We start from the raw sequence: 27,844 nt of genomic DNA on the forward strand, positions 1-27,844 counted from the left end.
TTCCAATTCAGGTTGTGGCATGTGAACATTTTCTACTTCATTCATCCTCACTAATGGTATTTTTCAGATCTTAGATTTTGATAGATGCACTGTGGAGTGTAGAAATAATCATTATTTAGGTAGCTGAAAAATAGGTTGCCAAAATTGATAATGAAAGTTATTCAAGATATTCTGTCAAAATCCTTTCCAATTAGTGTTGAGGTCTTGAAGAGCCAGACTTAGCTTTTTATTAATATGTTCGGTTTATTAATGTATTTTTGATAATATGCATACTGTGACTATCTAATACATCTCATGATATTGCATAATTATAGTGCTTTTAATTTGTTATACCGCAGTCTATTCTTCAGTTTTATTTAAAATTCAGAATTACTTCATGGTTTTATAACTAATAACTCATTAGGAAGCCGTGTAGTATACTTGAGGTTACCTCTAAGGCAATCCATATTTAACAATAAACTAGAGAAATATCTGACTACTTGCCTGTCATTGACCAGTTTAAATATTTGAAGTTATCATCTGACCCTTTGTCTAACCACTTATAGAAAATGAAATAAAGATTGTGGTCAAAATGGAGGAAAGGGAAGTCCTTTCAAACAGTCTTTTCTAAATGAAGAAAACTAGTGCTATCAGTAATCAAATCCTTAGATAATACTTATACACACACGTGTATACATATATATATATATATATGACACCATGCTAATGATATATTATTTTTAAAGATAAAGGGCCCAGTTTTTCTTTTTCTTTTTTCTCATTATTTTTCAACAGACATAGAAATTTAAGCATGTCTTTTACAGTGATCAAATTCAGATTCATTGTAATCATCATAAAAATTTTACATTCCTGTCTTTTCTATTCTATCTTAAAAGATAGCTTTTGGCTTGTGTCTGTCTTTCCCTCCAAATGATGAGAAATTGATGCTTTATTTTCTTTACCAGATAAATAAACATAGTTAAAAATTTCAATGGTTCAATCTCTTGCTTATTGAGGTGTTTCTTACCTGTATTATTTAGACCTTGTCTCACTATCTGATAAGTAGCTGAATGATGTTAAAATTAGTCCAGCATAATGTGATGGGTACAGTGGTAAGATTTAACTAACATTTATTCAGTATCTACATGATAAAAATAGTATTAGGTTCAGTAGGGATACAAACATGGGGTTGAAGATAGCTCATATGAAGCAATGAGATAATTAGGGTCTATTTTTATTTTTTTATTTTTTTATTTTTATTTTTTTAAAGACTTTATTTATTTTATTTTTCCCCCCAAAGCCCCAGTGGATAGTTGTGTGTCGTAGCTGCACATCCTTCTAGTTGCTGTATGTGGGACTCGGCCTCAGGATGAACGGAGAAGTGGTGCCTCGATGCGCACCTGGGATCCGAACCCGGGCCACCAGCATCGCAGCGCGCGCACTTAACCACCAAGCCACAGGGCCGGCCGGGTCTATTTTTAAATGCTGTATTGGTAAGGGTTCTTACATTCAGCGTGATAGAATCATCTAGCTAATTTAAGCAGAAAGAGATTTATTAGAGTAGCTTATAGACTCTTTGGGAAAGCCAGCAAAGCTCTTTTGGATGCTACACAAAGCAGAAGAGACCAATCATAGTGCCCTGGGAGAGCTCACTGCTTCGGTCTTACACTACGTGGCACCCATGATCAGGAACTAGACTCCATCGTCTCTGCCAGAACTGTCCCAGAAGAGGCAAATGCAACCCCCTCCCCTACACGCACACCCACACACACACACACTCTTACCAAAAGTGCCCTTCTCTTCCCATGCAACCGCCTCATATTGCTCACATCCAGTTTCCAAGTCTTGCATAGACATCTGCCTTGCAGAATCTGGGCCACATTTGGAACCTGGTTGCAAGAGAATCTCGAGAATGTAGTTCTTAACTTTCTAGCCTTTTCAATCAAAAAAAGCTGCTAAAAGGGATCCGAATCTGTGTGGAATGAACCAATGCATAGTACCCTCCAGGGATGCTGTGAAGTATTGATTCTCAAACTGTGTTCCAAGGAACCCTAAAATTTTACCCACCTACCTAAAGGTTGCCAAGGAGGAGGAAGAGACCAAACGGGCAGGACTTCATCTGGAGCAGCTCCACATTAATCTGGTCATCTGTTGGGCATGTCTATAATCATTTGTTTGAAAAAAGTTTTCTGTTCGTTTTTTTTAAGTTTCAGAACTACTGCTAACCTGCATATATGCCTGAATCTTTTCATGTTAGGCAGGTTATCACAAAGAGCCTAGCATTTCTTTTTATAACAAGCTTTTTAGCAGAACATCATCACTTAACCAATATTTGAAAATAATTATAAATTATACTCTTCTCTCACATGCCTTGTTAGGGAAAGTGCTGCTAACAGGCCCATTCATATTAGGGTTTTTCATGTGAAGCCACCACCTCCTGAGAACATGCCTTTGAGTTGTTTCAAAGCCTTTCCAACATCTTCTCATAAAACCTCAGCAGTGGAGGGCTACCCAGTCATCATAGCCATAGGGATGCAGAGACTGGACACATTTAATTATTCTTCAGCTACTTTATTTCATTGGACTTCAAAAACAAAATTAGCAGTAGCAGAAGACAGTGGTTACATGGGGTTAAATTAACCAACGTGTGCTAATTAAAGAACTGTTGTGCCTGTTTCAGATGGTGGAGAGCTCTTAGTAAGTCTTACCTACGTGGGTCTCTCTCCTTTCAGTCTTATGCCATGTGGACTAAATTGAAGGGAGACAATCTCTGAATTAAGTAGGAGAGAGACAAAACTATTACCTGCACATACATTGGTCCTCATGAAAGGCTTTTGGTTGGGAGCTTTCTTCCTGTAGTCCCTCTTGAGCCTCTCCCCCTATATACCACGTATGGCCTTTCCCACTCTGAACCAGAACTGCTCACAACTGATGTGCACTAAAGAAACTGGACTTTTGCTCCCAGTCCACTGCTTCTCCATCTTTCGTGTATTTTCAGGATAGCCTAACCTCACCCCTACCTGTCGTGTGATGTTAAAACCCAGACCTGCTCTGCCATCCCACAGACAGGCACCCCAACATTGCTGTAAAGCAGCAGCAGTTTTCTTCATGGGCACAGGCAGTGTTTGTCATGTTGTTTCCACTTGTCTAAGGTCGGCTTCAGAGTATTTCATTTTGTTATATTTTCCATAGTTTTTCTATACCAAAAAAAGGTGAGTTTGTTGAACTACTTGTAATAGAAAAAACTTTTTAATATTGATTTCATATTTACTGTTGAATATCTTGAAACTTCAGAAAGGTATAGAGAACAAAATAAAACTCACTTGTAAGCCTCATCATCTGTTGAACCGTTGTTAACACTGTCATATGCGTTCTCCCTGCCTTTTCTTTACGCATATTTTACATACCAATGAATATTTCATTGGCATTTTAAGTTTTACAAACCTGTCTGTGATTTACTGTTAGTATGAATAAAATTTTTAAAGTTATGGTCCTAATTTGGCAGATGATGTATTTTAACATAAAGGATATAGAATCTTCCAGAATTATTTATTTGAGTTTCGCTTATAAACTATAAAATCTGTTTGGTTCACATAATTGCCTTTTAGATTTTTCTACCTTCAGCTGTAAAGCATCAAACCAAAATTAGCAGCGGTAGTCCTGGTTTCACTTTATTAATTATATAGTCAACTTTTTCACCCCTGTTTCCAGCGAAGTTTATTTAGGTAAAAGGTTGATAACATTCTTCACCCCAAAGAAAGGAGTTTTTTCTTTCTTTTCTGTTAGACAGTTGTATCCTGATAGCATCCAAGAAGCTAAACATGAAGAGTCATTGCTTCTCTCTCGTATAAATGGACCCATGATTCCACTCCGCACTCCCCCAGATTTATTTTTATGTAATCTCACATACAAAAGAGAATAAATCTGTAGCGTGTGTAGGGTATGTGTATTACTATGGGTTTGTTGAAATGCAAAATAATCCATAAACATTTGTATTTTGAAAAAGACGGGGCCTTCACCATGCCCTCATGTGCAGTGTGCATAGTTTATACATGGCATAGTTAGATAAGTGAAGTAACAGGTCTGTGTAAACAAGTTATATTGATTAGGAGAGCAAATGTAAGTTTGAGAATATTTGTGTTTTTCAAGTAAGGGTCTGTGCATTCCTTACATAGAGGACTATTTTCCTAAAAGTGGTAAAAGTGGAAACACTCATCTGTAATGTTTTATGCCATGCCAGCTAGGTCCTCAACAAGATTCTTTGTTTTAGTTATTCTTCTTCTTAGAGATATGTCTCAAGGAACATGTTCTGCATACTAATTTAAGCATTACACAGTACTTTTGACAGAAAAGAGTCAATGAATATTCCAGGTAAGAATTTAAAAAAATTTTGCATGACCTGGCATATTTCAAATATTTCCACCATTCAGCGATTTAGTTTTTGATGGCCAAATACACCAATAAATGCTACTTATAATATTTATACAAAAATCATGCTGCACATATATCCGTTTTGTAGCCTTTCCCGCTTAGCAGTTTGCTGTGAACATTTCTCCTTGACATAAAATACCTTCCTAAAAGGATGTGTCTTACACAGTTTCTCTCCTAGGAATGCAAAGAGCAATCCTTATTTTACAGGTAGAAATCCACAACTAGCAAGTTTGTGCTGTTCGCATGGCTGCCAGTGGCTTTCTAAACCATGGGCTTGCTCTCTCTCAAATTTCTGTAGTAAGTTTTCTTAGAGATTAACCTGGGGAAGGGGGTGGTGAGAGGGGCCTCTGCGGCGCATCCCCTTCCCCTTCCTCGCCTCCATCGTGTTCTTGATTAGACCACCATCTCTCCACTGTATTTTCTCCTTTACCTCACTCACCTGCCTCCTTTTACATTCCTGATTATTCTCTGCCTTTGTTTCCTTTTAGTCACTATTTCTTCCCAGTAATTGGTTCCCTCTGGGGGGAGGGAGGGCTCCTCTTTTGTCAGTGTCTGGTTGCTCTGCTGACAAACACCTCAGGAAAGGAACAAAAAGTTGGAGCCCTATATTTTTATAGGTAAAGACTTGATGGATGAAGGTTTTTGCCTTGTTAGGTTCCCAGCGCCCCTAACAGTGTCTGTTTTCAGACAGAACTCTCCCCTCCATGCCTTGGGCAGGCCTCAGTTGGCCCTCTGCCTCCTTCCCAGCCACCCTGCCCTCTCTTCACCTGCATCCAGCCCAATCGAACTCCTCCCTACTCCCCAGACCTGCCTCAAGCTCTTACCTCGCTCATGCTATTCCTCCTGCCTGGACATTTACCTTTCCATCTCCCCCATCAAAATCCTACCCATCTTTCAGTGTGATGTCTCCACAGTACATCCTCAAGGAAAGGAAATCACATTTTGTGGATCCCTCCAACACGTTGCTTTGATTGTACTGCCCCTGTTGATGTATCTAGTATGTCTATATTTTATGTATGTCGGTACCTGTCTCGTTCACCCTACTACATGATAGCTCCTTGAGAGCAAGGAATATATCTCTCATTTTTGACTCTCAAAAGCGCTGGACACAGTTGCTTGCCCATAGAAGGTGCTTGGTAACCCCTGGCTCATGAGAATTTTTAAACCTCTGATTTGAAACCATTGATTCTCCCCCAGTTAATGTCTTTAAATTTTCTTTATTCAGTGATATTATGGAGTAAGTTTGAAAATTGTAGATGGTTTATATAAAAGCACAGAATGACCTATCTTGGTTATGTCTTTAAGCAATGCCCAAAGAGAGGCCAATTCCAAGTTGAGAGTTAGTCTGGACTCCTGCTGTTGCCTGTTGATTTTTTTCCAGACAAGTAACATAACTTACCTTGGAGAGTCTTGAGCCATATGCCTTAGCTCTGATTTCCAGAGTCTTCCTCAGCTTTGTTAGTCAGTCTGCATTGTTGTTCTTTTGTGTGTGTGAGCATGGGAACCTTGACTTTTGGAATAATATGACATTGCAAATCAAATTCTGCCTCAAAAGAACTTTTCTTCCACGATTTTATGCATTTCTGAACAGGTTACAAAATGTCACAATTCAGTAGGGCCAATTATTAGATTTTCATTTAATGGGCAGTTTTAATGTTCTCAGAGAATCTGAATAGTAATAGCATTTTAAAGTACTGCGTTCCATTTAAAGACTCACAACCAGTTCTTCTCTCTTTGAACACACCTAGTTATATTTTTGGGTATCATTTAAATTCAGGCTCCCAATCTGTAGGAAAATCAATGAGTTAATGAATAGCCTCATTCTTAAAACTTTTCAAATATTTTGTCCTAATTATAAGGCATAACTAGTGACATTAATTTGATGAAATCCCAAATCATCAGATTGTGCAGAATAGCCCTTACCAGGGAGTAATTTAGTACATTTTCATTTTAACAAATGTACTGTTTTTTTTTTTAGGACCAGATCATGGCTTTGCTCACTGTGAGAAAAACTTTCTACTGTTAAGGTTTGGGGTCCATGTCAGTGGAGGTCAACCTTCATGCTTTTTTTTCATAGTTGTATTTGTTTACCATGTTTTAGTTAGCCTATTAAATGAAAAGCATTCCTACTACTAATAGTAATCACCCCTGACATTTGTATAGCAAATTCTTTTTGGTAAATCACTCCCACATGCACTGTCCCCAGGCTTGATGAGCTTCCCAGTCACTCCCCAGCCGTACAGTGAGTAAATGGCAAAGCCAGCACTGGCACCAGAGCTGGCTGAGTCCAAGACCAGTGACCTTCCACACTCGATTGGTGTGTGTTCACGTAAACCACCTCGAATCCTGTGGGGAACAAGATGGAGAATACACCAACAACATGACTGTTTGAGTCATTTATTTTCTATTGTGTTGTCCACAGCTCATAGACTGTCCTCTGGAACAACAGAAAATGAATTCTCCAAACAGATCGAGGCTGCAGTTTGAGAGAGACCCACCAAGCAGGCATCATCTCAGTCCTTCCTACAGTCTGGTTGCCTCTGTGGGGTCTCTCTTTTAAACCTTGTCCCTCTTTGTCCTGATCAATTCTCTATCCACTCTCCAGCTCAAGACACCTAACACACAGTCTCAGGGAGGTAGAAATCACTTACAAGCAGTGCTTGATCAGTCCTCGGCTGCCCAGGAAGACAAGTCCAAAGTAGAGATCTCAAGCCCCTCACTACTCCTTCAATATTTGAATGAGTGACCAAATTACTAATCAAACCTGGATCTCCTGGTTCCCAGTCTGCTTTTCTGTTCGTGACCTACACACTACCCCACCTACTTCCAGTACATCCTGCCTGCGTGTCTTCATTTTTCTTTGCCCCTCCTTCACCAGCCAGAAAGTTGTAGGTGTCACATTATATTGGTTTGGCTAGTCAGTAACCTAAAATTTATTCTTGCATATCTCTTTTTATTGGACCAGTACAGAAGCAAGTTGGAGGCCTCACATGTATTTTTGGCAAAAGTTCGTGACTGTGCATTACAAAAATCAGGTTACAAAAATCAAAGTCTTCCTGGAAATGCTCATCTTCTTAATGATTTCTCTGCAAGATCCACAGTAGGGCTCAATAACTATATGTGGACTAAATGATGTAATCCAGCTACATGATATAAATCATTATATCACACACACCTATACGTATATAAATGATATAAATCCAACTAAATGTATAATCCAGAGGGGAAAAATGAAAAAGAATAAATATATGGGGAGGGTGGGGACAGGCATTTCCCTTCCTAAGGAAGCTGTGCTTAGTGCAACGCGTGGCCTATTAAGGAAAATCTGGCCTCAGGACAGACTTGCCCACCCCAGTTTTCCACTTGCATTTCACTTCCACTGCTCCCTCCCCCAAACGTGAACTGATTTGCTTCTGTTGCTAATGGAGACTGGTGCAGGTTCAAGGGATTTTGATTACATAGCATCTCCTGGTGCTATATGCAGATTTAATGGATTCAGACCATCAGGATGTGCTCTCCTGTTGTTGTTTTTAAATTCGGGGTGACAGATGTTGAGCGCCTTTAAAATTAAATGGAGCAAAAGCTGCGGCTAATTTCAGGAGGCCTCTAAAACCAGCCCCAGATGTGGGAACGCATTCCACTGACCTCCCGTCTCCTCTTCCTGATAGAGGACCACTGTCCTACCTCTAGGGAGCCCCTTTCTGTGTTTCCATGTCTACCTAAGACTGCCTGGAATGCCCCACTGCCCATACCATTCTGAACCTCTTAGATTGGAAGTTGGGCTTGCGGCCCATGCAGATGATCCTGCCCTCCCTAGTTCCTGTCTCTATCTGATCACTTTCCTCCCCTCATCAGCCCAATAGAGTACAAGTATTCACTTACAAAACTATAGTTTTTACTGTTAGTTATTACTTTTTTTTTTTTTGCTGAGGAAGATTCGCCCTGAGCTAACATCCGTTGCCAATCTTCCTCTTTTTTTGCTTGAGGAAGACTAGCGCTGAGCTAACATCTGTGCCAGTCTTCCTCTACTTTACATGTGGGACACTGCCACTGCATGGCTCTTGAGTGGATTAGGTCCATGCCCGGGATCCAAACCCACGAACCCGGGCTGCTAAAGCAGAGCACGTGGAACTTTAACCACTCGGCCATGGGGCCAGGCCCTATTAGTTATTACTTAAGCCTCTTAGGAATCTAGAAGCCAGGGCTTTCCTCCTCAGTTTCAGAACTGAAGAACCTTGTGTATGATTTCTTCATCATTATTGCCATGATTGCTATTGTCATCTTAATTTATTTTAAGAGCACTTAAATGCTAAGTGCTATATAATCATTATCTCATTTCTTTTCATTTAACCCCCAGAGCAAATCTATAAGGGAGACATTATTATTTTCTTTTACCAATGAGGAAACTGAGGCTTAGAAAAGTTCAGTAACTTGCTCAAAGTCACACAACTCTCAAGTCTCAGCCAGGATTGCAGCTCCTCCTATCCATCAACCTTAGGAGCCCCGCTCTCCTTGTCTGAAACATGATACCAGCTGGGTTCTCATCCTGCAATCAGCCTCCAAGGAACATTAGTAACTGTGTGTGGTCAAAGTGAAACCTCTGTTTGAAAATCAGACTATGCTTCTGTTAATATGTTTCTTTTAGATTATCAGTGATGTGTTCAGTCAATAACTTAAGAATCAGATTTTTAAGAAATTTTTAGGGAGCATATTTACCAGCTCCTCTCACCTTAAATGGGGCAAAAATGCTGCATTGGTCCTGAACAGCCCATGTACATGTGCCAAGGTTGGCATATGAAACAATTTCCTTATGGCCCATGGAGGTTGCTGCTCAGAGGCAAAATGGCAGGAGAGGTCTTTGGTGCTCTCCTTGTCTTTTGGCATCCAGCCTTTGTCTTCTATTCTTCCCCTCCCCAGCGCTTTTGGTCACCTTCTAGTGTTCTAAATCTCCCCACTGTAACCCTATTCAGGCCAGCCTGTCCCAAAATTACAATCCCCAGTGAAAACTCTTAGCCTTTGAGAGACAGTGAGCTAGGGGGAAGCAGTCTGAGGATGGTAAATCACACTAAGACTTAATCTTGGGGCAAAGCTGAGTTTTATAAGAAGAGTGGAGATGGGGACAGATAATATTATGAACTCTCTAGACCTTTACCTCTGCTTAGAACAGTCCACTGGTTTCCATGCTGTTGGATCTCTGCTCAAATACCCGTCGTGCCTCTTTGTGTCTTTCCCTGTTTCATTTTTCTTCATAGCACATATCCCTCCCTCCTTGTTAGTGCCATGGAGTCGATTCTGACTCCTAATTGGACCACTACTATTCGTAGGGTTTTCATGGATAATTTTTTCAGAAGTGAGTGGCCAGGCTTTTCCTAGTCTATCCAGTCTGGAAGCTCCTCTGAAACCTGTCCACCATGGATGGCTCTGCTGGTATTTGAAATACCGGTGGCATAGCTTTCAGCATCACAGCAACACACAGCTGCCACAGTATGACGACCCACAGACAGGTAGTGTGGTTCCCTGACCAGGAAACGAACCCAGGCCACAACATTGAGAGCACCAAATCTTAACCACTAGGCTGCCAGGGCTGGCTCTGTTACTCCCTGGATTGTATTATATACTTGTTGATTTATTGTCATCTCCCTCTGTAGAATGAAAGTAGGAACTTTGATTTGCTTGCGGCTATAAACCTAGCATCTACAAGAGTGCCTGGCACGTAGTAGGTGCTTCATAAATATTTACCAAATGGAAGGAGCAAGCCCTTGTCATGCCTCTTCTGAGCAGGGAAGCTTTTACTTTAACCCAGTTTTTTCCCAAAAGAACAAATTTAAGTAACCATCAAACCCATGGTGTTACTGCTATTATTGCTTGAGATGAGGTGAATTTTTTTCTTTAAAAGGCCAATTTCAAGTTGAGATAAAGAAAACAGCTAAGTAAATACTAGCTCGGGTGGTGCTCAGGTACAGTAAAGTCAGGAAAATGGTATCTGAGTGTCTGGAAAACACTGTGAGATCAAAAAACACTGATCTAACAAAATCTACCATTATGTTAGTGGATAACATTCATGTGAGTAAAAAATCGTGGTGTTCTATGTAATTCATCTTGAAATAATTATGAGCCAACCTTTTCAATCTCACATGATGTACCCTGTGTTCATGTTTGTCTTAGAATTATCTTTGGCTTTGGAAGTTGTAAGTGATGTGCATAAAATTAAAACCAAAACTTATCTACATTGGAGTCTAAATATTTCCTCTTTTAAAGGTGTACCTGTAACTTTGAAGTCAAGGTTAAACCACAAGCTTATGTTTTCTTATAATTATTTTTTTAATATTTGGATCCAGTGATACCTGGTAATTTGGCATGTAATGATGGGGTAAGCTCAAGAATATTCACGAGCATATTGTACCATATTATTATGTTTTCCCTAATATTTCAAAAATGAAAAACCACAAATTACTGAATTTTAATATCTCCTGAATCTTCCAGCAAAAAGAAGGAAGATAGCACTAATGACTAATTTAACCACTAAAAAAAAAGTGTGGGGGGGAGAGGGGAGGAAGACAATCCCAAATAAGCCAAATTAGCCTGCCTATTATTATGATTGTTTTAAAGATCACAGAGTTTTATGGAAAAAAAAATATGTTTCTGTGGTACCCGGTTTGAGGGATCTTCTTTATTAAAACCTTTGTAAATGAAATTATAAAATTGAGACTAATTTCTTTTGGAAGCATCTTAGTTGAGGGGATAAGACAGGTGAATGAATGGGGGACAATAAATAGTGGGAGTGGAACACTCGTGTTAATAAAAATATTGTCTTCCATATGTTAAAAAAAAAGTCATGCTCTCCATCTAGACCTGTAGTCAGTGAGCTTGTGTACTTCCTTTTCCCTGCTAGATATTTGTTCCTGGCTGGAAGACATTTTATGATATTTATTTGATGACACATACCTGCTGAGTAGATGAAAAGCAAGTGTTCCTGAGGATGACCTACTTCAAGGGCACAGTAAGCTTCTGAGGACTTTGGCAGGGTACCCTTAAATCATTTGAGTGCATCTTGATGTCACCTGTTGAACATATCTAAGGCTAGTACCTGTGCAGGCTCATTGGAGGCAGAGTTGCTAACCCCAGGGAAGAGATTTCAGAATCAGTAATGACTTTGTAAGTGTACTGAGACAGGGAAGACACACTGCTTTACCAAACCTACCCCGAGCGTATGAAGTGTGGTTGTCAACACTCAGGACGGGAATCGGCCCAGGAACCTGCCACCATGGAGTGGACTGTCTAGAAAGAGGATCTAATAGCAGTACCCGTAAGTATGGTCCCAGGTAAAGAGATAGGCCCAAGGTAGAAGGTAGGGAGAATGAAGGTCCAAGGTGAGGGAAAGTGCCGTGAAAGAAATTCTGATGACATATTCTCCTGGGAGTTTACAGGACAGAGAGAGATTTCCAGCTGAGGTCAGGGAAGTGCATGGGATGTTTGAAATGCATGGAGACACTGTCACCAAATTCGTCTTTTGAAGCCAACTTGTCTTTATGTGTTTATTTCCACAAACCTTTATTGAGCACCAGCTGTTATGACAAAGCAGGCCTTAGACAGTAAAGATACAAATAAAATGTATCTCTCTCTCTCAACATTAACAGTCTCTAGTGAGAAAACACACCTAAACAAGAATTTTATTATAAATTTAAATCCAACAATAGCTGTACACAAGGAGTTCTTAGCCCTGTTGGGCTTCCTGGAGTAGGTGATGCCTGGCCTGAGTTTTGAAGAGCAAGTGTGAGTTAGCCAAGGAAAAGAAAACAGGGACCTGGAGGCATTAAAATAAAATGTTTGCTCAGGAATTACAAGCTGTTCCGTGTTACTCCAGCAAAAAAGGCAAGGCGGGAACCAGCGGTTGTACCAGTTGGTGCCTTAGAGGGGCGGTAGCTTCCTCCCCCATCTCGTGCACGGCTCACCACCACTGCCAGAGCCACCCCAAGCAAACATGTAGTCAGAGTAAGAGGACCATGCTTGCTACATAAATGCAGCTTCAGACCAAGTTCCCTCATACCCCTCGCTGCCCTAAGCTCCTCTGTAAGAAAAATCTAGAGATTCCACTGAGGAGACATTGACCCACGGCTGAGGAGTTATAAGCTCTGAATTCTGACTGAGTTGGGGCATTACATGGTGATTTACAAAGAGTCTTTCTCGGTTACTTTTATCTGCTTGTCTAGAGGTCATGGTTTGAAAGACTTGGCTCCATATGTATTATTTATGACATGAGTCTCCATTCAGGTCTGCTTTCCTGCTCTCCCAGTTACCTATTGCTGTGTAACTAGTTGCCCCAAAATGCAGTGGCTTAGAACAATGGTCATTATCTCTCACAACTTCTCTGGGTCAGGAATTGAGGAGCAGCTTGGCCGGGTGTTCTGACTTGAGGTCTCTTGTGAGGTTACCTTCAGACAGAGCCTAGAGCTAAAACAGTTGAGGAGAGACAGGAGTAGTTAGGGGCTGGCTGGGCATCTCTCCCTTTATCTCTTCATTAGTCTCAAGGCCTTTCCATGTAGTCTTTCTGCGTGAGCCAGTTTGGGCTTCCTTACAGCGTGGTGGCCTCAGGCTTGGCAGCTCAGGGCCCCGAAGATGATTTCCAAGACAGAGAGTGGCAGAAACTGCATGGCCTTTTCTAACCCAGCCTAGGAAGTCACACAGTGTCACTTCTGCATTCTATTCATCAAGACAGTCACAAGGGCCCACCAAGTTTCAGTGAGATAGGACGTAGACTCCACCTTTTGATGAAGGGGCGGCAAGGTTGTGAAAAACCAGTGCGATGGGAAATATTGTGACCAATTTGGGAAAATGCAATGTGCCACACACCCTTCAAGAATATTTCCTTCTACTCACATAACCCTTTAAATTACCTAAATATTAATTCATTCATTATGGTGTTCCCCACAACCTATCTTGCTCCCTTTCCACACCAAAATCCAGGTGCACACACACAAACCAAAAAATTTCCATTTCCTGAATGAGTCAGTCACCCTAGCGTGTAGCGTTCCCCTCAGGATGATAACGCTTTGTAAGTGTATATCCTGTTGCCCCATCTTCAAGGAAGCTATACTTTGATCAGGCATTGTTAAAGTCAAATATTGCTCAGATCTTTCACTGAGTAGCCCCTTTTTATCTAACCACAGCAGACTAGAGCCTCAGGAATGAATGATTTCAAACCTCTCCTTTTATTTGCCGTGCACTTGGTAGATTGATGGTGCTCTCATAACAAGTTTGGTCAGTGGCATTTTGTGGAGTACTGGATGTTTCAGGGAGTGAAAAAAAAATAATAAAAGAAAGGCCCAGACTTTGGGCTCAAGGAACTTTAAAAACTGAAGTGTTAGCATGTTCTTGGTAGAAAATCTTCTGATGTAAAATTAAAGTATTGATGTAAATTTTACATTTTTAAATAAGTACTGTTGCAAGTTTGCTATCTTTAATAAGGACTCTAATTCCAGTTTTTATACATACACAGTGAACTGAAGTTGAGTTCTTCAAATATTTTCGGTTAAAAATATATGATACATAAGCACTGGATTGGAGAGTTTTTTCGCCTTTGGATAACCTAGAAAAGAATATAGCTCTATTTTAAAATCCCTTCTAGTTCAAGAGTTATCCAAGCAAATAGTGTCGACCAAGGTGTTGAATGCACCGCTAATAATAATGCTACCCTTTCATAAAGCTAAGTAATCAGGAATAATGCTGAAAATAAGAAGACAGTCATTTATTTACTCTGTTGGCATTGTTAGTACTAATAATGCATTTTGACACAGTGGAATTGCTAGATAATGCTTTTGTGACTTTTATGCAGGTTATTGTTATTTAAATGAACAGTCGACTGTACTGTAATGAAGAAATGCGTGCTTTTCCCAACTCAGTTATCAACCAGGATTCTAGGAAAATGAGAATTTGTGTCTGCCTTCATTCACAGAGCAAACTGGAGGTCACTGTTTTCAATATGAACCTTTTTTTAGCTTTTCAACAGTGAATAATTAGAAGCTGCTGCTTCTGAAATTACCTGTATTCACTGTAGAGAAGGAAAGACTTTTATCTTCCATGATGAAATACATTTTCTCATTCAAACTTTGTCATTCTTTTTTTAAATGGCATTTTACACCGCTGAGTCAATCCTAGGTGGTAAAATAAAAGCAATATATTTTGTGTGCTGCAATAGCCTTGTTTATTTAATTTTACTTCCTTAAATTTCAGCTCCTCCTTGAAAAATGATCCAAATGCAAAAATGGGTTTAAAGCAGTGGAACATATAAAGCAATTATCCACATAAAATACTATTATACAAACACACATGTTCTTTGCACTTTGATTTAAATTGAATTGATGCTTGATACTTATAATTTAATGATTATGTGCTTCTATTGAGTTTTTAATTGCTTTATTGGGATATAATTTATATATCATACAATTCAACTATTTAAAGTGTACAATTCAGTGGCTTTTAGTATATTCGCTAAGTTGTGCAACCATCACCACAATCAATTTTGGAACATTTTCATCACCCCAAAAAGAAATCTGGTACCCATTACCAATCACTCTCCATTTCCCACCAGCCCCAGACAACCGCTAATCTACTTTCTGTCTCTATGGATTTGCCTATTCTGGACATTTCATATAAATGAAGTCATACAATATGTGATCTTTGTGTCTGGCTTCTTTCACTTAGCATAAGGTTTTCAAAGTTCATCCATGTTTTAGCATGTATCAGTATCTTTTTATTGCTGACTAATATTCCATTGTATGGATATACAAATTTCATTTATCTGTTTCTCAATTGATGAACATTTAGATTGTTTCTACTTTTTGACTGTTATGAATAATGCTGCTATGAACATTCACATACAAGTTGTTGTGTGAACATATGTTTTCATTTCTCCTGGCTGTATACCTAGGAGTAGAATTGCTGGGTCATATGGTAACTCTATGTTTAACTTTTGAAGAACTGCCAAACTGTTTTCTAAAGTATCTGGACTGCTTTATATTCCCACCAGCAATGTATAAGGGTTCCAATTTCTTCACATCCTCGCCAACACTTGTTATTGTCTGTCTTTTTAATTATAGTTATCCCAGTGGGTGTGAGGAACTATCTCATTGTGGTTTTGATTTGCTTTTCCCTTAGGGCTAAGATGTTGAGCATCTTTTTATGTGCTTACTGGCCATTTGTATTTCTTTGGAGAAATGTGTGTTTCTATTGAGTTTTTTTTAAGTTCTGTTACCTCACCTCAGGAATGTGGCTAGCACAACTTAAGTTACAAACAAATATGTCTTCCTAAAGGGAGTAATTTTCAAATAAATTTGTAAATTGAAGACATTGTTTTTACAATGGTGGTACTTTTGGATTATGGAATAATTGAATTGCTCCCAGGAATCAATTTACTTCTGAAACATTTTCAATTTGATTAGTGATATGGATATTGGTGGTCCCAGAATCATACCTAGAAAAGGGCTTAAAGATCAGATTGTCCTGTTAATTCATTTTACAGATTAGGAAACCAGGGGCCTAAGAGGTAAAATATGTGGGTCACACAGAGAATTAGTGACAGTTGGAACTCTGTCCAGGTGAAATCCAGGTAACTGAGTGTCTTTACTTTAGAGAGAATATAATGCACTTTTCAAATGAGTTTTCACTGATTAAAAAAACAAGTAATGGTGAAATGCTCTGAAATTAGAATCATCATTTATTGTTGGGTACTTAACACATATGGTTTTACTTTATCCTCATAGTAACACATGGAAGATTGATAGTATTATTCTCTCCTTTTACATTGTGGGGAAATAGGTTTGCTAACTTATTCAATGATGCCTACCTAGTAAGTGACAGATTCTAACCCAGACCTTCTGATTCCAAGTCCATAGTCCTCTTTGCTTCTGCTCTGTGAGACCACTAAAAGACAGCATCAACACGTTGTTAAGCTTTTTATTTCTAATTCACTAAATCACTGACACAAGTAACGGATAGGTGGCATCATGGAGCACTCATTTACCATCATTAATATAGTTATTTAGCAACACTAATATACCTAACTTCAGAAATAGAATACATGTTTCAATTGACAGAAGAATTGTTCAAGTATAAAAATACAGTACCTTAAAGTATTTACTAATATAATAACATATCTGTAGAGTACTTTTCAGTTAGAAAGCATTTGGCTTGCATTTTTTTTCTTTTTTTTTTTTTGGTGAGGAAGATTAACCCTGAACTAACATCTGTTGCCCTTCCTCCTCTTTTTGCTGAGGAAGATTATCACTGAGCTAACATCTGTGCCCACCTTTCTCATTTTATGTGGGACACCTGCCACAGCATGGCTTGATAAGCGGTGCATATGTCTACCCCCGGGATCCAAACTTGCAAACCCCAGGCCACCAAAGCAGAGTGCGTGAATTTAACCACTAAGCCACCAGGCTGGCCCCTTGGCTTACACTTTTAATTTGATGTTTATAGTTATGCAAGACAAGTTTTTCCTTATCTTTGTTTTTGTATTTTTCACACTCATGATGATACTAGGCCTAAAGGGCTTTCGTTGCTACATTCATAAAGTCTCAAGCAGAGCTACATCTCAAATCCGAGTCTCTTGGCTCCTGTATAGTCCGGTGTTCCCTCCAGCCTACCATGCTCCGCCTTAATGATGTGCTGATGGACGCTCATTGGGAAGAAGAGGAGACTTTATACCATTATTCCAGACAACAACAGAGCTATGAACAAGTAGAAGTTATAGGGAGGCAATTTTGAGCGCATATAAAGAAGACTTGATCTGCCCAACAATGAAATGTGTTGTCTTGTGAAGGAGTGAGGTCTCTTGTCATTGGACTGTTCAAGCCAGGCCTCAATGACCATCTGGGAGTATGCTCTAGGAGAGATTTCATTTTTGAAGAAAGAGACTTCGGCTCTGATCCTGCATAGTTAAAGGTGCAAGCTTTTCTGTTTAAAAACAAGTAACTGAATTTATCAACCCGAATTACTGGTTTCCAAATGGTTAGAATAGTAATTCCCATCTATGTTTATAGATACTCTTTACAACAAAGGGTTCCACATTCAAATAAGTTGGAATATGAACCTTTTATACGCCATTGTCCTTTGTGACTATCCAAGAGGGAGAGAAAGTATGCAGCAATTCCAAATTTATTTTTTATTTTTGCAAAGCACTTCAGAAGCACGTTTATCAGTATCACCCAGTGGTTCTCAGCTCTGGTTGCACATGAGAATCACCTGGGGAGGTTTTTTAAAAATATGGGTGACCAGGCCCCACCCCAGACCAAATGAATCAGAATTTCTAGGGGTGGATTCCCAGCATCAGTATTTTTTAACAGCTCACCAGGTGATTCTTATATGAAACCAGGGTTAAGGAGAACTAGTCTAGTCTGAGCATGAGCTCAGGCAAAATCTGGACATTTGCTTTTGTAATTCAAATTGCCATTTAGAATTCAGGTTATCAATTCAGAGCCAATGCTCGTAAGTATGATAAGGGGGGGTATCTCACAGTGGTTCACACTGCTGCTCTTGTGCAAGCCTTTGTCCACTTACTAGTTTTATGACTTTGGGCAAGTTAATTTAATCACTCTGTGCCTCAGGTTCTTAATTTGTAAATGGAAATAATCATAGTACTTACAAGATGAAAGCTAAGATAAAGACCCAAAAGAAAATAAAAACTCTACATATTGTGATATTACAGTTATCACTGTCATCATTATTTTGTTGTTGTTAGTAGTAGCAGTAGTTCTATTAGGGAGAGTTGCTAAGCGCCTATGGAGAAAACAGTCCTCTCTGTACGGGGCTGCAAGGGGGCCTGACCTTACCTGAAAACTAAGGACTCCTTGCCACAACATTAGCAGCGTGCTCCCTCAGATTGAGAATTTCCTAATGAAGTGGAATGTTTTGCATCAGGTTTTCTGCAAGAAGCTGAGGCTTGAACCAGGTAACCTCCTGCAGTTTCATCTAGCTCTTAATTCTGCACTAACCAAAGGCCATAACTCTGCCACCCAGCAGCCTAGACTGAAGGTTAATGCTGGGTTTCTGTTGGCTAACTGGGAAAGATGTGCACTATGTATGGTGGGCAGCCCTCGTGAATCCTCAGGATAATCTCTATTTCAAATGGCCCACCCTGCTGAGTGATTAGACCTGAGGTTCGGAAAGCATGGTTGCTATTGAATAGGAAGCATTGGCTCTGCATGCCAGCGTCCTGGGCTAATTGTGCGAAAAGTAAACACAATTTGAATATGTGGGATAGCCTCAGAGAAAAATTAAAGAGCACGATTAGGCATAGTTTTTATTTAGTTTTCGGTTGATGAAGGAGTAATTTGAGGTAGCTCTAGTCGTTGAGGGTACAGTAGCAAGAGTCCCTGACTCTTTAGGGTGTAGGACAAGTGTGGAGATTACATGGACATTGCAGGTTCTTTCGCACAGTTTCCATCAAGAAAGCCTCTAATTGCAATTGTGGAAATTGGTGGAATATTCCTAGGAGGAGCTCAAGGATTGTAAAGCTGAATAACATCTTTGTGTTGAGAACTTATATGAGAAACTGGTTTTTTTCCTTTTTCTCCTACAAGCATTTTGTGGCTCACCATTGCAGACACTGCATATCTTTGTATCCCACACAGTCCCCATGTTAATAGTTGTTTGCTAGTTGTGGTCATTTAATTGAAAAAAGCTGGCATGGAGATATTACAGGTCCCAATAGGTCATTTTTGCATCAAGTATAGTGTTATTGCCTTTGACCAAACCCCTTCCAAGTCCAAATTTATTACGGTTCTTTAAATGCATTAATAACATAAGAGGATAGACAGAGGGCTAAAGGAAAGATGTGTGTGGCCTTTAAATATGCCAATCGTCTACAATTTTGAGGGTTGCTTGCCATGGCAAAATGCCGGCAGTGCATTATAGAATTCCAGATGGCATGGTTCTGTTGGTACTTGTTTTGGATTTGCTCTGGGAATGAGGTTAAAGAGGACGCTAGACCATGGCTGGGATCCTCTTGCTCACCTCTCCCAGAGAAGATTCTGGAAGCTTCCATCCCCTCCCACCCATCAGAAAGTTGCCCCAACCTCTCTTGGGGATTGTGGACTCGGCACAATTGCTCTCTCCCCATGAGTTCCCGTGCACCTGGTAACCCTGTACTACAGAGGCCAGTGAGATTGAACTCCCTCGTGTGACCTGTCTTGCCCTCCCTCAGACCCCGGGGCTGGGGCAATGTGGACATGAATTCAAAGACTCAATAGATAAGAGTTGTGTTTTTATCAGCTTTCCTGTCTTGCTTGCCTTATTTTCTGTGAGATTGGTTTTTTTAAAAACAACTTTTATTACAGAAATTTACACACACACACAGAGAAAGAAAATAGTGTAGTGAACCCCCATGTCCACAACACCTAGCTTTAATAGTTACCAGCATTTAGCCATTCTTGTTTTCTTTCTCTTTTCTGTTTTGCTAGAGTATTTTAAAGAAAATCCCAGGTATATGATTTTACCTGTAAATATTTCAGTATGTATCTCTAGTACATATAGCATAACTTTTTAAAGAAACCTAACCGCAATACCCTTATCACACCTAACAAATTTAATAATAATTGCATACCCTGTCCAGGTTCAATTTTTCCTCATTTTTTCCCAAATGCTCACGAATGGTTGGGCAGTTTAAATCAGGATCTCAACAAGGTGCACCAGTTGCATTTGGCTGATCCATCCTTAAGAGTCTTTTAATCTATTACAGATTCTCCTCCTGTTTTTATTAATATTTATTTGTTGAAGAAACTGGATGATTATCCTGTAAACATTTCCATATTATGTGTCTGGCTTATTGCATCTTCATTGTCCTGTTCAACATGTTCCTCTCTCCTCCATACTTCCTGTAAATTAGTCGTTAGCTCTGAAGACTTAATGAGATCAGGTTCAATCGCATCACATCAGGAGGCACGGAACAACTTTTATGGATGTCAAGACTGATCAGTGGGTTCAGGGATGGTCAGCCTGATTCATCCATTTTGAAGTTCTCTATCTACCTGTTAACTAATAGTTTTAGCAACCATTGATCACTGCCTATATCCATTAGGGGTTACAAAATAGTAATTTTCAATTCTATCATTCTTTCTGCATTTATTAGCTATTATTCTGTATAAAAGAACTTGTCATTATCAACTATTTGGTTACTCTGAAATACAGTTCATACAAGAAAAGCAGCATAAATGCCTCTTTCCATTTACTTATCAATTTTCAGAACATTGAATTACACCAGCAACCTCCAAAAGTGACCACTGAGGCTTGTTTATTTGTTGTTGAGTATCCTTATACATACTTGGCTTTTTATCTATTTCATATGTGTCAGTCCATTTTAGTCATTCCTCTTTTTGATGCTGAAATATCCCATCTTTGATCAGTGGGAGCCCCTTCTAGTTGCCTGTTGTCATCTTTTAACATAATCCCACTAGTCTTTTCTGGCAGGATAAGATGCCCCAGGCTCCTGGCCCAAACCTGGAATCAGCTATTTCTACAGGAATGCTGGTTCCTTTCCATGGGAAATAGTATGTAAAGACCACAGTCTGGGTACTCAGGGTAGATTCCCTCTTAAAATGGTTATGTTTTTGTTGGAATGGTAACCTCGTTCTCCTGGGTTTCTCATTATTCCTGCTCTCTGTGGGCATCTGGTTCTACTTGGAGACTCCCTCCTCCATGCAGACTTATAACAGCCAGTGCTTACCTCTCCTCCAACCAGACCCTACCTCCTCTCTCAACCTTTCATTTATCTTTCCCTTCTAAGTCAGATGCCCTCACTCATCTCTGAGCTTCTAAGACACCAAAGTGGCGAATACTTCCATAATGCTGAAGAATAGTGATACCCTTTTTTTCACTGACTACTTTTACTTTTTTCTTTCTTGAAGAGATTTAACCTCCTGTTGCTATCTAAGCCTTTGGTAGACAAATCTAGTCTCTTTCTTAACCCAGAACAACAGTGCTTTGAAACACTATGTAAACAGTGAGCCCAGTTACCAGAGCTTCATAAAACCAACAATCCCCTCAGGTATGTGTGTTTTCCACGCCATATACTCATTTGAACATCAGATGAAAGCTATGGATCTTCTCTCTAGAAAAATGCACAAACACACAAGATTTTATAGACTATTTCATGGGCTTCAAGGACCTCAAACTATCTTGGAGTTGAATTTGTTTTCACAAAGTAGGTCCTGATTTGCATTGGCTTGTGGGAGGCAGCAGGATTTGGAGGTGGGGCAGGAGTCTGGACAGGAAGGCACAAAACTGGAACCGGGGTGCTGGCTTTAAATTGCTCCACTGGACATTATTCATTCTTTGGTCTAGAGCTACTCCTGGTACCAGTCCAGTCCATTAACTGTTTGCTATGAATCTATGACATCATGAGTTTGGAAATTGAGAGTAGGCATTTAAAAACATTTATAGCAATTTGACATTGCTGTGACATCCAAGCATGGGGTCAGTGGACTTGTCTCGTTGACCAGGGTATCAGCCATTTTGGGTGCTGTTGAGTACACATGGTGAGGTGCATGGGGCAGGAGCTGCACGCTTGTCATGTGACTAGAACCGCTTATCAGTCCTCAACAGGTTGGACATTCAATACCAAAGCAAAAATTGGTCCTTCGTCTCAGATAGTCTGAGAAGCAACAGCAGGGAAGCCTGAATGCCTTCGCTCAACCTGCTATTGTCATTTTAGCCTGTCTTCCTCCATTGTCTACCTCTAAAAACTTACCTAGAACAAGGCACACTGTAGGCATTCAGTCAGTCTTTGTGAAAGAAGACAAAGCAGAGCAACGCTACTCTCCAAAGAGAGAAGCCACATTCTTTCCCTAATGATACTCTGCAAAAAAAAAAAAAAAAAAAAAAAATTCAGGTAATTCCTAAGAAGTTGAAGTTACTTACATGAAAAATGTATGATAGGAAAGCCGTCATTATTCACTGAATAGTCTCCTAGAACATGAACTAAGTAGAGTAACATTAAGTAGCTGGTCCTCACTGTGGAAGCTGTGAGCCTTTCAGATGCGTGTATTTCAGCATACACACTGTGTGAATTAACGAGTCATAGTAGCAAATGTGGTCCATTTTCAGGGCAGAAAAACTAGAGTGGTCTCAAGTTTAATAATACTAACAGTGGAAAGAAAATAATTTATTTAATCTTCAGAATAAGATTTCATAAATGAAAAGAAAAAAAGATACAGTAGTGTATTCTATGCCCAGTTTTCCCCTCCTGTCATCTCTTTCTACCTTCCATGAGGATCCAAGATTAGTAAAAACTACTCTTTGAAGGAATCCAAAATCTGGTCTTTAAAAACTGGGCTGGTGAAAAGTCACCTTTAGCTCTCAGACTCCTGGCAACCTGAGGACTGACCTACCTAAGAGGGACCCTGCCCTCCCTTACTCCCACCACCCCGGTCCCAGTAAAGTCCATTCCACACTCCCAGCATGCCTTGCTCCACTCTGTGGCCGCCCTGACACTGCACAGTGCGTCTGTGACACAAACGGGCTGCTGAGGGGACAGTGTGAGCTCAAAGTCACCAATGGTCTCCCTTACCAGAGAAAGGGATTTTACCTCAGGACAACTCAGATTCTGTGGTGCAGTCCCTACTTAAAGAGACAGATTTCCTTCTTTCTTTCGTTCTTTTCTTTTTAATTGAGTCGAATCAGAAATATTATCTGCTAATAGGAAGAGAAGAAGAAAAATTTGAGACTGTCTCACACAACTGATGATATCAGCAGTTGATGGTGTAGGAGTATGTGTTGCAAGAGTGACAACTGGTTTATGTTTATCAACAACTATTAAATGAACTAGAAATTTCTGGAAAAAATTTTGCTTTTTAACATCCCTTCTGAATAACAGGCTGTTTGCTCTATCTCATGAAAAGAAAGACAAAAAAAAAAAATTGTCCTACTTACCATGCCCTAGGGGGATAAAGGAGCTTGTCCACAGTATGTGGGCCCAGAAAATGCACAATCGCTAGAGTTTGATATGACCTTTGTCTCCACAAATAAAAAGATTGATAAGCCCAGGGGCCACCACCACATTTTTTAAATGCATATATCACAAAAGGCTGAGCTTAATGACTATTTTCAAGTACAAACAAATTTCCTGAAATGAAAGAAAAGAAGTAGAAATCACTCTATGTCTATGTAAAAAGGGGGAGAATTTGGAGTAAGTGGGGGCTTCAGTTACCCTTAGTGTTCTCCAACAATATCTACCAATAAAGATTCCCTGCCCCGATGCCCTGACTCCTATAGGGAAGTTTTATGGTTATTGATAGCACCGTGATTGTGGTAACCATTTATTGAGTGCTTCTATGTACCAGGCATGGGCTGAGCACTATATGTTAGTGGATTTTTAAAAACCTGCACAATAGCCCTAAGAGATAAATGTTTTTATTATTCCATTTCATAAGTAAGGAAACAGATTACTCAGATCATGTCCCTCATAAGTGGCCAAGCTGGTTTGGGAACCAGGTCTGTCTAACTTCTCAGCCTTAGCAATCATGCTGGCCCTTAGGGGATTTTTTGTTTGTTTGTTTGTTTCTTTTTGTTTTTTCTTCCAAGTTTTAAAAGAGAGGCTCCTCTGCTCCTTGACTAGAAGGGTACCAAACCACTTTTTATCCTAGAACTCACATAAGCCATCAGAGGGACTGGAAACTGGCCCCAGCACTATCACACAAAGGTAATAATTAATGAAAAAGGTGTCACTTAAAGAGGTCAGTGACACGAAGCGTATGTTTCTCTTGGATTAACTTTTCTAACACTCTTTAAATAATGTGTTGATATCAGCAGAGACCGAAAAGAATGCAAACAGACCTGAACAGTTTAAACCTCTGGGAAGAAAAATATGAAAATAAAGCTGTTCTCATAGCCTTAAACAACTACTTACACTTCTGTTTCTGTGATAATAATTGTGATAATTACCACTTATTGTGGGCCTTTTCTGTGCCAAGCAGTGTGTTTATCTTTAATTATCAACAAGCCCAGAAGATAGGAGTTGTTGTCTCAGTTATACAATTGAAGAAACTAAGGCTCCATGAGGTAAAGAAGTTACATCTCTGTGTAGAATCTTAAAAAGATTTTCCCTCCATGAAATTGAGCATATTCAAAATATATAGTAGAAGTAACAGAAAAAACAGCACAGATCGATGAGCTTCCAAGGGATCTATACAAAAATACCCTCTAACAAGTCACAAGCGATGAAGGAACTGCACCTCCTGGAGTGGCACATTGTTGTTGATGGGGACGGGCAGCAATTAAAATACAGTCAGGTCGGCCTTTCATTTGAAAATTGGCTGGTCGTGGGCTGGACACCCTGGGTGTAACCTATAAAGTGCTCTCTACAAAGACTCAGAGACGTGGACTTGTGTCTCCTGCAGGGCTGGAGACACTAGGCTGCGGTGGTGCTGCCATGTCCAGGAGCAGTTCTGGAAAGGTCATCCAACCCTCTTTGTGGATAGAAAACCTGATACTCTCCAGAAAGCTCCAGGCCAAAGGGCTGGGCATACTAACGTCAAATCCAGCAGCCCCAACCTCGGGACCTCTCCCCAGCAGCCTCACCTGGGGTGGGTTACTTAGCATCCCTAGTTCTGGATCTCATAGACTATAAAAGAGGGCATATTTCTCACCAAGATGGCATGAAAATAATGCTAGCCATTTGTACAGATCACACTGGGCGCCTTGGAAGAACACGTGAACTATCTGGGTTATTTTAAAGGTGGAAATGGGCTTGTGAGGGGAGAGAGGTTACAGCCACCAGCAAACCGTAGGTTTCCTCCATTCTGTGACCTTCATTTCTCTGCATCCTTAAAGACTTTGCTAGAACTTGAGTATCCCATTTCTACTTGTGAGAATGTGCCTCTCGCAGTTTATTCATAATTCCTGTCCTCAGTACACCTTGTAAGGCAGAGAGAGGGTCCTGCCGATTGATAGTCACCTTGTGACTTAACCCTGGCAGGCCAAAAGAGCAACTGTAAAAGGTGCCTTTAAATCCACTTAGAGTGAGGGATGGTGTGGAGCCGGCGTGCCTGAGTGTCGCTTCCTGCCGGTTCACCAACACCTGGAGCCCCTTTGACAGGTGACCTGTTGACGCTGGCAGTTCATCTCTTATCAGCCTCTCAGACTGAGCATTTCTCCTTCCTATTTATCACAACTTGTACCTCAACTTCCTTCCACCTCTCCTCCTTGTTCTCTCCCCTCTCCGTCCTTCCTTCTTCACCTCCTCACCTTTTTTATTCTCTCCCTTTTCTCTCTCTTTCCCTTTCCACTTTTCTTCTCAACATTTTACTCAACCACAATATGTCAATAAATCCAGTAAGTGACCATGAAAAGACCAATTCCAACTGTCAAAATGACAGCACAGTCTTAGCTTGGAAACAACTTGGAAATACAAACTTAAGTCATCAAACACTTAAGAAATGATACTAGAAAGATGGGATTTGCTGTGAGATATATTTTACAATGAAAATTCTGGTATAAAGAAGAATCTTTTCATTTTTTTCCCTGATATAGTCTGAATAATTTATACCTAATGCCAAGAAATTATATATAATTAGTCTGGGTAATGTATAATTTCCATTTGATTATATATATTAAAGTGATTAAGGAACTTCAGTTTTTCACTAGTAAATATCTGCCTTCTTTGTTCCATTCCAGGTGTGTAATGACTGTTTGTATCAAGTGTAGGATTCGTTCAGGACTGAAGGGAGCAAAAGTTTGAGGGCTTTTACCAAGCTCAGTTGACTGATGTCTGTGAATCTGGGAGACAATATAAAGTTAGCTACATGTGGCAGGGGGACTGAAGGGAGATTTACATCCAATCTCTAAAACCATCATGTAATTTTTGCATGATTTCCAATTAAAAAATTGAGTAAAACAGTGTAGATGGAAAGGCATATTTAAAGAAAAGTTATTCAATAAAGTATGTGACATCACCAATATTTTTAATATTGCATGGAATAACATGAAACTTTTGACATTTCAGTTTTTAATTAATGACTTTATTTGCTTTTCTAGACTACTTCTATATGTTTATTACCACATATTTTATAGCAGTTTTTCTTTTGCAATTAGGGGATAGATTTCATCCTTTATCTTTGCAGGTAGCTGATCCAAGACATTTTTATGTAAATGGATTAATTAATTGGTAGCCTTCGTTTGAAACTTAAAAAGAAAGTAATCCTTTTTGAGAGGCATTAACTGTTTTTTAAAGCCATAAACAATTCTTTCCTCCAGCACATTGTCACACAATTAGAAATTATTTGACAGCAGTAATCATAATAAAAAGCATTACCCCTTACCAAATCACCTTTTTCTCAAGGTGATTAAAAGAACCCATTCATTAGAAGACTGTGCAGCAACTTCGCTTGTAAAAATCACGTGTTTTTTGGAAACTTAATGGTACGTATTGACAAAACTTTTGAGCAAATGACGTCACAAGTTGACTTTCCTATACAGCCTTTGTGAGATGGCATCTAGCTATGGAAATGTTCTGGATTCAAGGAAAGACAGACAGCTACACCTGGCCTCCTTTGCAAGCCCTTAAGCCTCTCTGCCTTCCAGCCCTATGATTTATGTAAATCAGAAAGATTTGGCGGTCTCTACTTCCTGGCTGGGCCAGCATAATCCACTTCCTTCGGGTTCATGTGACCATGCAAATTTGAGCACTCCTGAATAGTCCCGGAGGGGCTGTGCCTCTCATTATTCCTGCCCCATTCTCTGCGCAGTGCAAGCATTCAGACTATGAATGGACAAGGGTTTAATTACTCACCACATCTGTCAAATCAGATTCAACTTGAGAATGAAGAGAATCCCAGACAAGCCCAGTCGTTTCTTTGCAGTGTTCTTCATGGCCGAGGTCATCCAGCTCTGTCTTTGAGGGAATATTTTCCACTCCTTGTTTCGTGACCCTTCTGGAAAACAGAGACTCCAGCTTTTGGAGATCCATTACTGAGCCTTTCACATTGTGTGTGGCCTTTACAAATGTTAATTAATCTTCCTGATGATGCAGTGAGCATCAGGGAGCCCTTTATTCCCCCAGGGCTACTGATGACCAATATGAATGCCAGAAAGTTTTCCTTACTGTTTCCTGACCTACATGCTCCTGTCTCTATGTGCTTTGCTTCTTTGTCCCTCTCCTCCTAATATGTCTCCCACATGACAAATTGACTACTCACATTACCAGGTCAGCCAGAGTTTGACATAGTAAAGGTGGATGGTCCCCAAACGCAGTACATACCTATAAGGAATAAGTTTCTTGCCAATTTAACATTCTCAAGGCTACAGTCCAGGCCTTCCAAGGAAAATGTGCATAATAACAGGTAGGAAGGAATGTTTCCACCGGGAACCAAAAAGATGATTACACTCAATGAATGGGCACCAGCAAGCCTTCCCTTAATGTTTCTTTCTGTGTTGGTATCATTTG

The 27,844-nt window shown here is 39.9% G+C and overlaps 1 protein-coding gene across 7 annotated transcripts in view; it reads left to right on the top strand.

Moving 5' to 3' along the window:
* The window catches only part of VTI1A (vesicle transport through interaction with t-SNAREs 1A), a 351,973-nt gene that overhangs the window by 241,254 nt on the left and 82,875 nt on the right, over positions 1 to 27,844 (top strand). The window contains exon 9 of one of the 7 annotated variants that reach the window (XM_087432589.1): positions 11,303 to 11,370. The exons of the other annotated variants lie outside the window; for them this stretch is intronic. Coding sequence (XP_087288715.1) covers positions 11,303 to 11,345 — 43 coding nt within the window. The 3' untranslated portion in view covers positions 11,346 to 11,370. Of the gene's footprint in view, positions 1 to 11,302; positions 11,371 to 27,844 lie in introns of those variants that run through there. 7 annotated transcript variants of the gene reach the window in all.

This window comes from Ceratotherium simum, chromosome 6 (genome assembly GCF_057802395.1).
Source record: "Ceratotherium simum simum isolate JZ-2026a chromosome 6, ASM5780239v1, whole genome shotgun sequence".
NCBI classification, from domain to species: domain Eukaryota; kingdom Metazoa; phylum Chordata; class Mammalia; order Perissodactyla; family Rhinocerotidae; genus Ceratotherium; species Ceratotherium simum.